This window comes from Rosa chinensis, chromosome 5, assembly GCF_002994745.2.
Source record: "Rosa chinensis cultivar Old Blush chromosome 5, RchiOBHm-V2, whole genome shotgun sequence".
Taxonomy (NCBI): Eukaryota; Viridiplantae; Streptophyta; class Magnoliopsida; order Rosales; family Rosaceae; genus Rosa; species Rosa chinensis.
The window spans coordinates 82,881,038-82,896,929 of record NC_037092.1 but is presented as its reverse complement, the minus strand read 5'-3'; the positions used below and the strand labels follow the sequence as shown (position 1 = coordinate 82,896,929).

At 38.8% G+C, this 15,892-nt stretch overlaps 2 protein-coding genes across 2 annotated transcripts; both read right to left on the bottom strand.

Moving 5' to 3' along the window:
- Positions 1–3,703: 3,703 nt before the first annotated feature.
- On the bottom strand, positions 3,704–10,316 carry LOC112167129 (outer envelope protein 80, chloroplastic). The gene is made up of 16 exons (XM_024304096.2): positions 9,633–10,316; positions 8,653–8,746; positions 8,417–8,499; positions 8,141–8,238; positions 7,945–8,014; positions 7,310–7,400; positions 7,119–7,200; positions 6,979–7,014; positions 6,111–6,264; positions 5,872–6,012; positions 5,623–5,693; positions 5,415–5,493; positions 5,222–5,337; positions 4,913–5,060; positions 4,664–4,733; positions 3,704–4,273 (listed from the first exon to the last, which is right to left on the bottom strand). Exons 1-16 carry the CDS (start codon positions 10,203–10,205, stop codon positions 4,119–4,121), a joined length of 2,061 nt encoding a protein of 686 aa, XP_024159864.1. The 5' UTR covers positions 10,206–10,316; the 3' UTR covers positions 3,704–4,118.
- A 1,151-nt stretch (positions 10,317–11,467) lies between these two features.
- Positions 11,468–13,194, bottom strand: LOC121049115. The gene is made up of 5 exons (XM_040505642.1): positions 13,145–13,194; positions 12,828–13,069; positions 12,663–12,737; positions 11,876–12,098; positions 11,468–11,784 (listed from the first exon to the last, which is right to left on the bottom strand). The coding sequence occupies exons 2-5, from the start codon at positions 13,062–13,064 to the stop codon at positions 11,765–11,767; spliced, it is 555 nt and encodes a 184-aa protein (XP_040361576.1). The 5' UTR covers positions 13,065–13,069; positions 13,145–13,194; the 3' UTR covers positions 11,468–11,764.
- Positions 13,195–15,892: the final 2,698 nt, after the last annotated feature.

Sequence of the window (15,892 nt, the reverse complement as noted above, 5' to 3'; positions counted from 1 at the left end):
CCAGTCGAAAGAGGCCGTCAAGCTTCTGGAGAAGCAGTCGACGTGCACCGCCGATGAGCTCCACCATCAACCTCGTCCCAAATCCAATCGATTCTGGAGCTTCAAGGTCCGGCCATTTGCACCTGCAATTTCACAGTTCCGGCCGGCCGATCAGACAGCAAATCGTGCGCCGGCGCCTCTGTCCCTGGTCCTTCAGATCCGGTGCCCAGAGCAATTTCTGGGTGCCAGAAGCATTTTTTTTTTTTTTTTTACAATGTGAACCCCGAGAATGAGGAAGGAATTGCAATGTAACTGTGGGATTTGTTTGATGGTCTACTGGGGGCAGTAGACACATTATTGGCCCCCAGTAGACTTTGATATGAGGGACAGGGATCACTATAGTGTGGTGTTTTGATAAGTTACCTGTTGTTGTTTGTGTATTAAAGTCAAATTATCTGTGAATCTTACAAAATGGTGCATTTTTGGTGGTCTATTGGGGGGCAGTAGAGACGTTGGACTTTGTATTGGGGGGCAATAATATGATTACTGGGGGGCAGTAATATGATTATAAATTGATCAATTGTGTCTGTAGTGTATTCATTTTGGTTTTGGGAGTTCATACAATTCACTGGACGACAATAATATGATTTTTGGAAGGCAATAATATGATTACTGGGGGGCAGTAATATGATTACTGGGGGGCAATAATAGCCGGATTCCGGTCATCGGTAGCCGGATTTCGGTTACCGGTTTCCGGATTCCGGTCATCGGTCGCCGGAATCCGGTTACCGTTCGCCGGAGTCCGGTCACCTGTCGCCGGAGACAGCGCCGGCCACTGGTCACCGGAGCACAGCAAGGTGGAAGGTGACTTCTCTCTCTAAGTGAGAAAGAAGGAGAGGGCAAAAAAGTCTCAAAAAAAAAAGAAAAAAGAATTAATTGGGTAAAGGGGAAATAATCCCTTAGAGTGTTTTGGGTAAATGGGGTTAAAAAACAGTTGGTGGAGCAAGTGGGCAATTTTTAGCCTAAAATCGGGTAAATGATCATTTTCCCAATTTTTTTCCCTCATAAGGCCACTAGATTAAAAATGGTGTTATATTTTAGATATAAAAACCAACATATTTACATAAATGCCACTAGAGTAAAAAGTCATCAACCATTCTCTCTCTCCGCTCCGGCGATGATGCAGAACAGATGGCGGTCCAATTTCAAGAACAATTGGATCGTGCCAAAGGTGGAAAACGAAAAGTGACTAGTAGACGTGAAATGGGCCTCCGGAGTCTGATTGGGACGCACTTTACCTTTCCGGAAAGGGAATCGCGCCAGAAATCAAACTCGTGGCTTTGCCACGATCTGTGACCTTTTTCGGCCTTTCGAGGTCGTTTAGGGCCTCAAAACTGCATTTTTCTATTTTACCCGTTTTTGGTTTTCTTAGTTATTTTTGGGTTGTTTTCGTTTTTATCCATGGGCCTTAGGGTTTCGTTGTTAGTCGCCCTAGGGTACTTTTCTCTTATTTATGCGGCTGCAGAACGCATCTTTTATCATATTATCAATCAAAATTGAGAATTTTCTCTTTTATCTCTGGTGGACTCCAGAATCTTTATTTTAGGTTTATTGCTGGTAAATCTAGTTATCAATCCAACTGCGTCAGGCGAGGTCTCCGGCCGACCTCCGGCGGGTCTCCGGCGACAACAAAAGCTACTGTCACTAACACCAAAAGCTACTCTGATGAGATTTCCGGCGACCTCCGGCGAGGTCACAAAAGCTACTATCACTAGCAATTAAAGCTACTGTCACTAGCAACAAAAGCTATGCTGGTGAGATTTTTGGCGAGGTTACAAAAGCTACTATCACCAGCAACAAAAGTTATTGTCACAAACAAAAACTACGCTAGTGAGATTTTCAACGAGGTCAGAAAAGCTATTGTCACTAGCAACAAAAACTACTGTTACCACAAAAAAGCTACTGTCACTAGGAACAAAAACTACTCTTGTAAGATTTCTGGCAACCTCCAGTGAGGTCACAAAAAGCTACTGTTACCAGTAATAAAAGCTACTATGGCAAACAAAAGCTACACTTCTCAAAACCAAAATCTACTATCCCCACCAACAAAAGCTACTGTTATAAATACCAAAAGCTACTGTCATCAACAATAATAACTACTGTCATCAACACCAAAAAATTACTCTCACCAATAACAAAAACTACTCTCACCATCACCAAAAGCTACTCTCATAAATGTCAAAAGCTATAACCAAGCAGAACAAAATCTAGTGACACAAATCTACCAATAGAGAACGCTAATCACTACATGTCCATAGATCAACCACAAAATCCAGTGACAAAAGTCAACAATGCATCAAATCAAGGCATAGGGAACAAATGAGTTTCTACCTTTTCCAAAAACAGTAACAATACAAAATTAAAACCACAAATCTATACCAAAATCAAAAACTCAGCAAAATGAATGGCATTGAGGACAACTCGTCACCGGAAAGAAGCTGAAAGAAATAAAATGAGGGACCGATGCCGGAATCTCATTTTCAGATGCGAAGGACCGCGGCGTCAGCCACAATTCTCCCAACTACACGCTCAATTTCGAGGACGACACCACATGCGTTGACGACATCCTCCTCCGGTCGCGGCTGTCGGCCTTCGCCTCTTGGAGTTTGACCCCGCCGGAGAAGTCGACCACAAGCTGGCGTATTCTGAACGACTTTCTAGAGGAAGATGAGGACAACCGGAGCTGGAGGTCACCGACGAGGAACAAAGCTGGAGGTCACCGAAGGTGAACAATCTGAAGGAGAAGCATCACCGATCGATGCGTCGACGGATCTCCTGAGCTCAGATCTGCTTCGAATCGGCGTCGAGATTAGAGAAAACGTGGGAGAAAGAGGAGGAGGTGGTGAAACGATGCCGTCTCGTTTCGTTCCGATCCGTAACAAAGCTTCTCTCCGTCGAGATCGTTCGGCCAGCGACGAGCAATCGTCGGTTGCCGCCAAGGGAGAGCTTCTCACGTCGAAGATGTTCTTCTTTGGCGACGCCATGGATGACAGCCACGGAGAGAGAGAAGGTTGAATCGCTGACGAGAGAGAGAAAAGAGAGAACGATGGGTCTGTTTTTTTTTTTTTTTTGAAGAGTGGATTGAATAGGATCTCAGGTTGGTTTTGACGTCTTATTGAGACAAAATAATTTGAAGTTGAAAGTGGCCTTAAGAATCTTTGAGTTGTGTGGCCTTATGGCTAATTAGAGTTTCAAAATGACACTTGTATGTAATTTTTTAAAAGAAGAATCTAGCTTGTACTCATTTAGGGTCTTATTATCAGTCTCTATGCCACCGCTTATACTCATTGAAACAAGTGTTGGCCGGTAAACCCCAGAGAGAAGAGATTCCGGGCAAGGATTTTACTTCAAATTGCAAGCCTAAGCGTTGTTATATAGAGAAGAAACCCAAATCCTAGCTTTACTTCAAATTGCAAGCCTGAGCTAGTTGTGTTCCAAATCCTAGTAAGAATCGGAGACATTGTTCGATACTTCGATAAGACAAGGAGACCATTTTGATAAGGGAAATTATCTTCCTTGTTCTTCTTGCCTATAGTGATCTTGCAAGTTATAAGTGCTAGATTTTTTATACTGAACTTGAAGAAAATTGGAAGCAAAGGAAATTGTAGAAGAAAACGAAGAACTACTTTTCTTCTTGATTCTCTGGTAATCATACAAGGCTAGCTTGCTTATCAAAGAGGATAACATGCTTTTATACTAATACCACAGCTAAACCCTCTAACTAATGAGTCAGTCTGCTAAGATGCAAGATAGGTCCATACACCAAACTCTGCTAAGATGTGGCAGTCCAAATACCTGCCACAAAATTTGAGAATAGTATCACCAGTAACTGAAAACTGGCCTCTCTCTCTGTACGAGAATGAATGAGACTGGAAATAATTTACAAGCGACTCAAGAGCCTCAGCTAGATAATTCCAAAGGAATACGCAAGTTTGTGACTATTTCTACCCATTGATGGAGGATCAGATGAAGGCAATCTGATGAATCAGTAGTTTGAAGGGGGAGGGGGGGAAGCCTTTCCTATCAATTGCAAGGCATGTACAACATGACCAAAAATGAAAGAAAAAAAATACAAGGATCTAGTTCCGGTGTCCGACCCCAAAGTGAAATCTCGGTGTACCCTTATCGTTAAATGCATATTCAAGACGAAGCGGTCCCAAAGGTGAGTCCAATCTGATGCCCAACCCATATCCATACCCACTTCCAGGCTTCAGCCTTGCTCCCGCAGGATCACCTATCAACATAGAATTCAAAATTAAAAACCTTCAAGGGCATTATTAAAGTCCTATATTCAGAGAATTTCGGTACAGTTCCAAGGATTTTGTCAGACCAAAAATTAAAAGGGTATGGTTTCAAAGAACCAAAGCCCAACCCATCCTCAAGTATTACATCAAATGCCAAACCTTCACTCTTAGCCATGTCTCGGGTGACATTGAGCTTTCTAAGCAAATGAAGAAAAGTGCCAAACCTTTAACATGTTAAAACCTAATATAGGAGAATAACTTTGCAACTGCACCTTTTGTAACGTCATGAGTCCATCACACCCCACCCAGAAAGAAAAAAAAATTGCTACAGGAGAATTCAAAAGCAAGAACGGAGTGAACCAAACTATAGAGAGACCTACCAGGAACAGTTGGACCTGATGCAAGATCCGTGCCATAGTCAGCAAATATAACTCCCCCAACTGGCCCCAACTGCAACAATAGGACAGGACATATTGATGGATCAATGTATCAACATTTTGTACAAGTTGATATTGTACAAAAGAGATCAGGAAGAATTTTACATGATCAGAGAGTACTGAATCTTATGAATGCATGCTAATAAACAGAAAAAAGAAAGAAAGAAAAAAATTCACATTGTCACCACATACCAGGGGGAAAGAAATTTCTCCACAGCCAACTGCGTAAGATCTACCAGAACCCACAGCACCCTCTTCATAACCTCTTACACTATTTGTTCCACCAATGACAAATGCTTCATGTGGTGGGAAGTTACCAACCACATGGCCACCAGATACGCTAGTAATGCAAAGCAAAAGAAAACACCAGAAAAGAGGATCATTTACTTTAGTTCAAAAGACATGAAAAGTGAGAGAGAAGAGAGGAGAGGAGGATAGCATCATGTTACAAAATTTTTCAATTTACTGAACTTCCTCTTGTATCTTTTTCAGCTGCCATACCTAAAAAGAAGGTGAGTAGGGCCAATTTCTAGATCTTTCCTGGCACGAGCGTTCATTCTGTTGAAAAACAACCAATCAGGCAGAACTGGAAGTCCTTGTTCCATGTTGAATTTCAACTGCAGAAGACCAAAAAGTTAGGTATCAAATATACAGTGAGAGAGGCATAACTGTAGAAACACAACGGAAGACTAACCATTGAAGACCCACTGTCACCAGAACCTGTGTAGACAGTCTCAAGTTTAGCAAGCAGCATATCATCATAGCTATTACCACTACAAAACAACAACAAAAACAATGGTGAGAGAAGAAGAAACTTATAAGCGTGTATCATAAGAAATCTAAACTAAGACATGAAACTAAACTGATAAAAGTTGGGCGTAGTTTGATTCAGACTCAAGTACCTTGCAGTTAGGGGACTGCTGAAGAAATCCTTGATAATAGGACTTCCTTTTTCATCACGAGCACCAGCATGCTGCAACAGTTATCCATAGTATGGAGTTAATAGTATAAATGAGATACAATAAACTAATAAGTCAACATAAAGCTTCTTATCTTATAATGTACCTCACAAGCTACAACAACTACAAGTGGTCCAATGTTAAAGCTTATAAAAGCAAACAGAAATGCTAACCACATAAAAGCATAAGTACCTGAAAGGTAAGCCCAGCCGTTCCGCTCCACTTTGGTCTAATTGGACGGCTGTAATCAATACCAGCCGAGATGCGACCAATGGTCAAGTTGCTACCATCAAGTTGGTCACCATGGATAAGTGTGCCAGGGGTCCTTGAATTCTAATGGAAGAAGAATCGATCAATCATCTCATAAAGATATTTAGAATAGTAAGAAAAGTCAGAAAACATAGCACTAGAAACACAAAGCATTAAACTACCTGAACCATTATTGTCCGGGAAGTCCTCATATCATCCCCTGAAATCCATGGATCTGAGTAGTTTATACGAAATAAAGAGTCTATCTGGCCCCTCTCCAAAGAAACATGCAGCTTTTGGTTTCTTCCAAAGAGATTTCTATGAGAATAGGCAAAGCTGCAATGCAAACAAAGATTACATGGAAAGTGCAACAATGAAACCTTAAGAACTTGGAGCAACACTAGATGACATGCACACACAAGTTAACAAACCACTCTTAACACAATTTGAATGCACTTGTATATTGTATGTATATGTGCACATACCTAAAAAGGCTTAGAGCAAACATTTTTTATCCAAAAGCAATACAAATGTTACCAGTGTAGCAGCACAATTGTCAGCACAACAGTCAGTGCATTTGACACCCTAGTCATATGTTTTTTTCATTTAACAGTCCAAAGCATGCTGAACTTTACTTACTAAGTTACTATCAACTTCAAAAGGGTTACCTATGCTAACCAACATTAGTCAGCTCTCATGTCCAAGAATCTAGTACAGGTACCATGTTCAGTTGTTCAGGTATCAGTCTAAAAGTCCAATTCACCTATCAGGTATGCTCTACCATTTGAGGTTTCAGACACTAGGCCCTTGCCTCTGTTTGTACTTTTTCAACAAAAGGATAAAAACTGAAGCAAATGATGTGAATATAAAAGCATATTTCAGTTCAAAATAAATAAAATAGTAGCCATTTTGGTTGTAAGTCATGGGAGACTAACCAACCTAAAGTTTTGCACCACAGAAAAAAAAATGCAATTCAGATGAAACAGGAAAAGCTTGGAAACAAAAAGAATAAAGCATAAGACACTAGACAATAATGTACAGTCTTATTACCTTCCAATGAGTCCTGACAGAGGGCCACTTGTTATTCTAAAAAGAAAAGAATAAAAGTTAGGCTTTAACACCACAAATCTAAAATTTAAACTCAATTTTGACATAGGAAACAATTTGTGTGCTTCACTCATTTGACTTACCCACTTGATATACCACCACCAGCAGAAAAACCTCCACTTGGCCGCTCAACGACGTTCATTGTAATATCAACCTTACCACTGTCTACAATTTTGCAATAACATTAGAAAACAAATTCAACCATATAAATGATCCATGTAGCAATCATTAAAACATAAACAAAATTATATTAATTGAATTACTTATATACCACCTGCTGGTTGGGGAATAATGCTAACATCTTCCATAAGCCCCATTGTCAATACCGTTTCCACATCTCTCTTTCCTTGAAGCATACTGTAGACCTACATAGGCATCACCCCAAGTTGCAATCCTTTAAAAGTGGACATGTCAACACTAGATTTAGTGCATGACTTTAATGAAGAACCATCTATGCACAAATACTTGATGACTAAAAGAGAAAAATCACTAGACTCCAGTTGCCAACCCAGAAAACGAAAAGGTACAGAATCCATCTGATTTGAAATCTATAAAGTGGAGCTTTTCTTGATCAAAAGTGTAAAAGAGGTCAACCATTCCCTCTTTACACTACAAAACTTTAGTTAAAGGTTTTAAAAACAAGGAAACTATAGTAATTAACTGTTATTTCTATCTACCACTTTCTCTGTCACCATTTACTAATTTTACATGCTAAAAATGAAATTAACAAAGAAGAAAGTATTTCTTCCCTTGCATGGAAAAAAATTAATGAAAAGAAATAAGATTATCAGAAAAGCCAGCATAACTAGACAATCAGGGCAATGCCTTAAAGCAAAACCACTGTTCCCAACTAGCACTGAAAAATTATTGTTCAAGATACCCACAAAAAAAAAAGTTCCAGTAAAGTACCTGTCCTTTTTTAGTTGTGAGTTGGCGAAGTATGGTCTCTGGCTTTGTCTTCCCGATAGTTGGCTCACCCCTAAGAAGAGCCATAAAGCATTAGTCAAGAAATCTTGTCATTGCACCTTTTCCATATATTTTAAATTTTGAGTATATCAAATGACGCAACATCTATAAATCTGAACTCAAGTAAGCAGAATCTTACGTCTTCCTGTCAAGGAACCGTATGGCGATGTTATTGACTTCAGTTTCTGAAACTTGTAACTTAAGAATACCTCCTGATAGAACCTCAACAGCTGAAACCTATAAAGTAGTTGAGGAAAAAATTGTCTACTATTACGTAAATCATTGATAACAAAGAAAGTGTTCAAGTCTGAGAAATAATTCGACAATCTACAACACATAAAACATTAACTTATTCTGTCTAAATGTTAAGAATGTAAAATAAAAAGTCAAATATTTATAGGGATGAGAACCGAACCATGGCAAAAAGTCCCCGATCCATGTACCAATCATTGATGGAAGTGATTACTTCATTCAAACGCTTAAGATTAATAACTTTTCCTGCACAACTTGACACCAAAATCTAAAATAAATATAGGCTTCCTCACATTTTGAAAAGTGACACTAGGAAAAAAAAGATCTTTCATGCAAGGCATCTGAACTCCCACACATGCAGCCGTGGATTGGTATATAAGATATTGAAGAAAAACCTACCATATCCATCATAAAATGCATCCTTAAGAAACTTGGCAGGAAGAACATTTGCCCCTTCACATACTAGCCCTTGGAATTCCTGGTTTGGTTTTACCTTGCAGCATTAAAAGAAAAAGATTACATATTATTCTCATTGTACCATCAATTGGATAAAAAAAAGACATGATTATGGCATGAGTTTGCGTCACCAATGAAACAATCACAGAAAACGTTAAAAAGGTTTGCTCACACTTATTTTCAGCTTTTTGCTTCTGGCTAAATCTCTCATTTCAGATTTAAAGACATGGATTAAAGAAAAGTTAAGAGCTACTGTGGGAAACACATAAACCCACAATCTTCAACAATCCTCGATTACTAGCACATGGCCGCAATACAGCTACGCCTAACCTCACCCAAATGCACCATTTTATGAACAATAAAAACTAATACTTGGTTCACAAAACCATTACTTTCACATCCTTTAAGCTCTTTCCCTACATTAAAAATCATCTGGAAAAAAACAAAAAAAAAAGAAGGAAAAAACCAAGAACTCAATTTCGAAGCATTGTATATGCAATCCAAAGTGTTCAACAATCCTTGATTACTAGCATAAGGCTACAATAAAGCTATGCAAACCTCACCCAAATGCACAACTGTACTCGTGTTTATTACACTAAAAGCTAATTCTTGGTTTATAAAGTCACTACTTTCACTTTCTTTATGCTCTCTCCGTACAGTTAAACCAATAAACAAGGTAAAAACAAACTACTCAATTCAATTTCGACAATAACACAATACACCTACACAAACCTCACCATAATGTACAATTGTAGACAATAACATGAACCATAAAAACTAATGCTTGGTTCACAAAAATCGCAACTTTCACTATCTTTATGCTCTACACCTACACTAACATGAACAATATACACTAATGCTTAGTTCACAAAACCATTACTTTCTCGAATTCAATTTCGACAAACAATGTATAATGCAACTACCTGAAAGATCAATCTGATACCATCCCTTGTATCAATGGCCACAGGCATACATTGGCAGAAATAGCCACTATCAATGATCCTATGCACGTCTTCCTGGACCTCACGCACAGTGAGTGCCGAGTTTGCTCGGCAAGCCTTGAGTGCCCCCAAGGCCTCCAATTCCAGGTCCTTCCTCTCCAACTCCTCGCCGTCCTTGTTCCTTATCAGCACCTCGCTTATCAAAACCCTCTCCTCCGATCCAGACCGAGTCGACTCGTCGGAGCGACTCAGCGACAACGAAGCCGAGCACAGAAGCGGCGACTTCCTGACCAGCCAGCTCCGGTCCGACTTGGACTCGGCCGAGTCGCCGGACCGAGTCAGGGACAGCGACGCCGAGCACAGAACCGGCCGATTCGAGTCGCCGGACCGGGTCTGGGGCCGCTGCGAGCGAGCCTTGATCGAGTCGATGAGTTGACTGAGCGAGTTGTTGGAGAAGAGGGAGCGGAGGTCGAATCGCGGCGGAGAAGGAGGAGGAGAGTGGGGGAGTTTGAGAGAAGGGAAGGAAATGAAGCGAACGTCGTCGTTTCGGCGCATTGTGTTGGAAATTGGGGAGGGTTTTAGGAGGAGAAGATAAACCCTAGAGAGTAGGGAGAGCTTGGGGAAGACTCAGGGGTTTTGGTGGTGAAGAAGACGGAGAGTCCCGGATGGGTCCGGAGTCGGGTCGTGGGTTTGGGCCGTTTTTTGCTTTTCGAATGTGGGCTTTGTAATCGTTTCGGATATTATATCATCATTTCTGACACAATACGTAAATATGGATGTGGAAAATCTCCGGCAAGTAGGGTACCCATCAGGGTATTCGATTTTAATAGGGGAGAAATTCAGGGCTAATTGGGTAACGGGGACAGGGATTCTAATGTTCAATTTTTGTTCATATCGGATGTTCTGTTATTATTTCTAACATGATAGCTTCTAGGTATGAGAATGTGCATGTTATTTACAGTATAAGATGTCAGTTCATTTGGTGATTAAATTTGTGGTAGATTTTCAGAGACTGTTTTGAAGTGTTTTTGAGCCGGTGAACCAATTGAAGATACTGTTTAGGTTAATGTCATAGAAGTATTGTGATGTGTATATCGGATTCGTGCAAACTGACTATAGTCGAGAAGTAACAAGTTGTCAAGTTCTATTTATGGAAAGGGCAACAGGCAACTACTTGAGCTATTGAGTAATTTCATGTTACTTATAAATGCTGAAGTAGCTTCTGATTCCTAGTTTCTTTGGCACCCCACTATCATAGTACTACTATGGAATTCTTGTGTCTTTCACCGTCCATTAGAGAGCTCTAGACTGCCTCCAGATCGGACATGTTACTAATAATCATTGAATTTTCCATCACGGCATCAGAAGTAGAATGTCGATCTTTGCCTAGTTCTTACAATGCTTCTCCAACTGCAACTGCAGTAATTGAACGATGATGATTGGTGGCTTGCTTTATAGCAAATGTGAAAGAAACTTTGTAGAAAGTCTGAGAAAAATATGGCATTCAGCTTCAATTTTTGAAACCCAAACACGATTTACGTCCCTCCAGAGCATTCGAATTCTCCTCGAGCCCTACTAGAAGCCTTACATTGGTTGATTTGGTTCACAAACGAAGTTGTAGGAATGCAAAACAAAAGAATTATGTCATACATAAAAATAATGATCAATGAATTTCCATCATGGTTTCAAAATATAGACCTTAGCCTCATTCCCTACAATGCTTCTCCACATCTGGAGTAACTGAATGATGATGATTGCTTGCTTGCTTAAGAGAAACAGCGTACAAAATCTGAGAAAAATCGATGTACATTCTTCCATAGCGTTCAACATTTCTTCTCGTGCTAGTAGAAGCCTTACATGGGTTTACGCATTGCCAAACAAAAATATTGTCATGCATGTAACTTAAACACAACAAAACGAAATGCTCTGTTCTCTTCTATGTTTCTAAGATCAAAGTTACTAAAATTTTCCTATTAATCGAAGGGTTGATCTCCAAAATGGTATCCTGAACCGCCAAGGAAACCCTATGACTGACAGTATTGCAGCTCCTTCACCTCACACCTCTGTTATAGTTGCACTGCATATCAAATGATTACACCCCTCTGAATCGAGCATCATTCAACAAAGAAGTTGTCTGTTTCAAGCAAAATACATTGATCAATAACTATAAATATTATGCAACCAAAGCAAAATGCATGCCACAATATGAATAATTAATTAATTACCTAGGTGATGATATAGTCTTGCAGGGTATCCATTATCACGGAAAATATTGAATTCTTCCAACCACATGCCCTCATTTATATCATCTATCTCAACATATGCTAGGTAAAAGTTCACCACACCAGCGGCATCAACTGCATCCAATATTAGTTCATACATACATCTATGATGATACAGCGGCTTCATCCAGGTTCTCTGCACTCTCACAAGTTGCAGTTGGGTTTTCTAGAAGAGGATTATCAACCCAAACCAAGCACTTAATCAGATAATTAGATAGATGTAAACGATATTTATGCTTTGTTTCACGCCCATAACCACTTAGTAAGAAAGAGATGTACAGTAAAAAGCATGCATTGCATTAGCAATCTGAAACTTTGACAGTATAATATACATCCAAGACTATAGGGGATATGGAAGTCTGTTTGCACAAACATATAGACCTCCCAAGTATTTCGAAATTTTAAATCCTATTTTCTCTTTTGTAAAACTGAAAATTCATCCGAATTCAACAAAAATAGTACCTGAATTGCATTTGCATTTTCAGTGACCAACACTTGGTCATAAGCCACCAAAGTATGGCAACTTTTTCAAAGACTCTTATAGAAAAGTTATGCAATATTTTGGTAGGCAAGCAAAAATGATGCAAGATCGGTCGCCTTCACAGTTCACACTGAGGCCGGCTAAGGGTAAAATCAGATATATATGTGTGACAATTCGAAGGTAAAATCATGTAGTCTTTCACATAAGGGCTAACTAGTGAATTAGCGCATGTTATGAGTTCATGTATACCTTTCGCTTGTTGAACTCTTCCACAGAAAAACGGGCAGGTCCTATTCCCCCTAAATCCATATGATAATCAATCCCCTGTTCATATAATAAGAGAGTCAAGGGATACTGCAGATTGATACAAATTAGCATTCAGTAAGTAACAACAGGGAGTCCAAAATCATATACCCTATTAACAGTCATTGGAATTCGAACCCCATTTTCATCATAACACCCCATTTCAAACAGATAAGAAGTAAGACGATCATCCATCGAAGGCGCATCCTTATTTTTGTTACTGTGATTGGGGTTGTGGTTGATAGCTTCAAATCTCCCAATCCTCAAAACTAGACGTCCATTTTTGTGAATACATTTACTACTAGTCATAGTATTCGCCATCTTTCCAAGCACAGAACGAAGAGCCATAGTCTCTAAATTGCGCAGCACCGAATTAGTAATAAAGACTTAATTAGTTAATCACCAAAAAAGAATGGCTTTCTTCTTACCTTGAAATGTAGAACAGCTTGAAATTTAGAACAGAGAATAGCAGAGGAATCCGCCAAGGTTTAAGTTGCCAATTGAACCCTAATTTGACCAAAAATTTTGGCAATTGCAGAAACTTTTATTTTTATGAATCTCGAATAATATGATAAATGCCACGTCATTTATTTAGCAATTGAGAGATTAAATGTAGCTCGAGAAGCATTACGAAAATCAGACATCCGGTTCTGGAAAGAAACTGGGCCTCCTTGGCTCAATGAAGTTGTACTAGAAGAATCGTCGATTAGATGATTAGGGGCGTGGTACTAGTTTTTACTTGCTTCTTGTTGAAGTAGGGTTTTTAATGAAGCCACAATTTGCCCTTTATTTGTATTGTTCATCAGTATTATCAATGAAATGCTATTTCTAATAAAAAAAGAGAGTAAATTTTATTTATTTATTTTAGAAGAAAATATATTTAAAGGGAAGTTATATGCATACCTCCTAAAATGGTATTTGAACCTTCAACAATTTTTGGAAGTTTTAAATCCAACTTTGCCCTTCTAAAAAAATGAACAAAATGAAAGATAAAAAAAATTAAATAAAATTCTCCCTCCTTCCCCCTCCCTCATTCTCTTACAGCCATACATGAGGATTATCGGGCAACTTTCTAATGTTAAAGATTGCAAAATGGAATAAAGGACAAATTAAAAATATAGAGAAGAAGAATTGAGAAAATATTGATCGAAAAACAATTTCTATTGCCTATTCTTTTTTGTTTCTTTCTAGTTTGGCTTAGTTGCTTCACTTCATAGCGTTGACGTCAATTGTTATCTTGGTCTCTTTTTATGGTTTTTTTTTTTTTTGTTTCTGTAGATATTGCTAGCTTGATTGAGTTCAGGGAAATTGATTTTGATAATAGTCCTCCTGTGGTATTGTAAATTGTATAATTTATTAAGAAATGGAAGGAGGTTCATAAGAATATCCAAGAGATTCCAAGCTTACAAGCTTACAACTCATATGAATTGAGTTGTAAGTGTCGAAAAAAAAAGATATTACTAGTAGATTCGTATTCGAAAAAATTGTGTGGATACAAAAAATGGCAAGATTAGAAGTTTTGTGCAAATTTTAGAAGGGGAGGTCCAAATACCAACTTAAAAGGTATGAGTAGAAGCTCCCATATTAAAATAATATTGAGTGAAAAACATCAAACTGATCGAGTTGTACCACATTTTGAGTTTCTCAATTGAACATTATGAAGAATGATCCATGAAAAGAAGAGGTACTGTAAGTCACTTGTGGTTCTTGAACATGTAAGTTCTATTAATAGATATATATTTTAATCGAACCAAAATTATTCCATTTCGTTTTTTAATTATTAGTTTGGTCTGGATTTTAGGGTTTAGGGTTTATATCCATATTGTTCTATACTTCTAATATTATGTCAGTTCCACGAGTAGGCACTGACAAAAGTGTAGGAGGGCAGCATGGCAACGGCTATTCGATCTATGCTTGGAAATTTTGGGACTAGAAGATCCGTAGCAAACATGGTCATGCCTTTCGAAATCAGAACCCTAAATTTTAATCATGATCAGGAGGTGTTTCCAGTTTCGATGCCTCATCTAAATTTGGTCTATTCCTCTCGTCACCCTCTTCAGTTTCTTTCTGCGTTACACCGTCCGTGCATTCAAAGGCGGCCTAAGAAAGTGAAACCTGACCACCAAGTATGTGAAACTGGCCGGAAATCCGGAACTGACCTAGCTAGCTCAATGCCTTAATATTGTTCTCTTTTTTTCTTTTCTTTTTTACTGTTTACTGGGTCTGTTTGAAGGAGAGATTTTCTTCTTTACTTTCCGGTTTTCTTCTTTGAAACAGGACATTCCAGAAATGTTATTTCTCGGAGCAAGTCCTATTGCTGCCTCATCCAGATATTGCATTAGAGTTGTGATTTATGCACATTTCGCTTTGGAAGAGTTCAACAAGCACAAGGTCTGAACTGATCATAAGTTTCTCAACGTACTCCTATATAAAGACCTGTTATATATATAATCTTCTATATGTTATATTAGCTAGCTCTTTAGATGTGTTATGTTTAATTATCATGCGTAATTTGTCAATTGCTATGAAGATACTGGTCACATAATTGTAGTGTCTCGAATAATGTCTATATGTATTCACGGCTCGAACTTGATCCATTATTGATTTCTGCATTAGATGCACATTTACTTTCGTGTGCCACTAAAGGTTTTGTATATGAGTTGATGTCGAACCCTAATGTTCTGGCTTGTGTCCTTTTAGAATTCCCAACTGCAATTTGTAAGAGTGGTAAAGGCATATAACCAGGTGTTTGGTGGTTGGACGGTTCGTTTGCTAACCTTGGAGGCAATTGATCCTGAGAATGTGATCCAGATTTACCAAGCAATAGTTAAGGAGCATTGCACTGGCAAACCTCCAGTGCAGCTCGAATTGTTTGGTCTTGTTGCTGAAAATGGCAATGGGAGTTTGTTGAAACTTATTGACAACAGGCGTTCAGGCCGAGGAGGACCAGTTGATAATCGGCGTAAGTCATGTAACTCTTTCAAACCATATTACTGTAATTGATATTATTCTTGATGGTTCTGATCTATATTTACAACAACAACAAGAATGTCCTCTCTTAAAAAGATCTACATACTTCTTTTAAACGCATTGAGGGGGCGGATGTTTACTTGATTGTCTACAATACTATAATAGGTGTCGGCCGAGAGATCTTAATGGTTCAAAAGAGAAAGAGA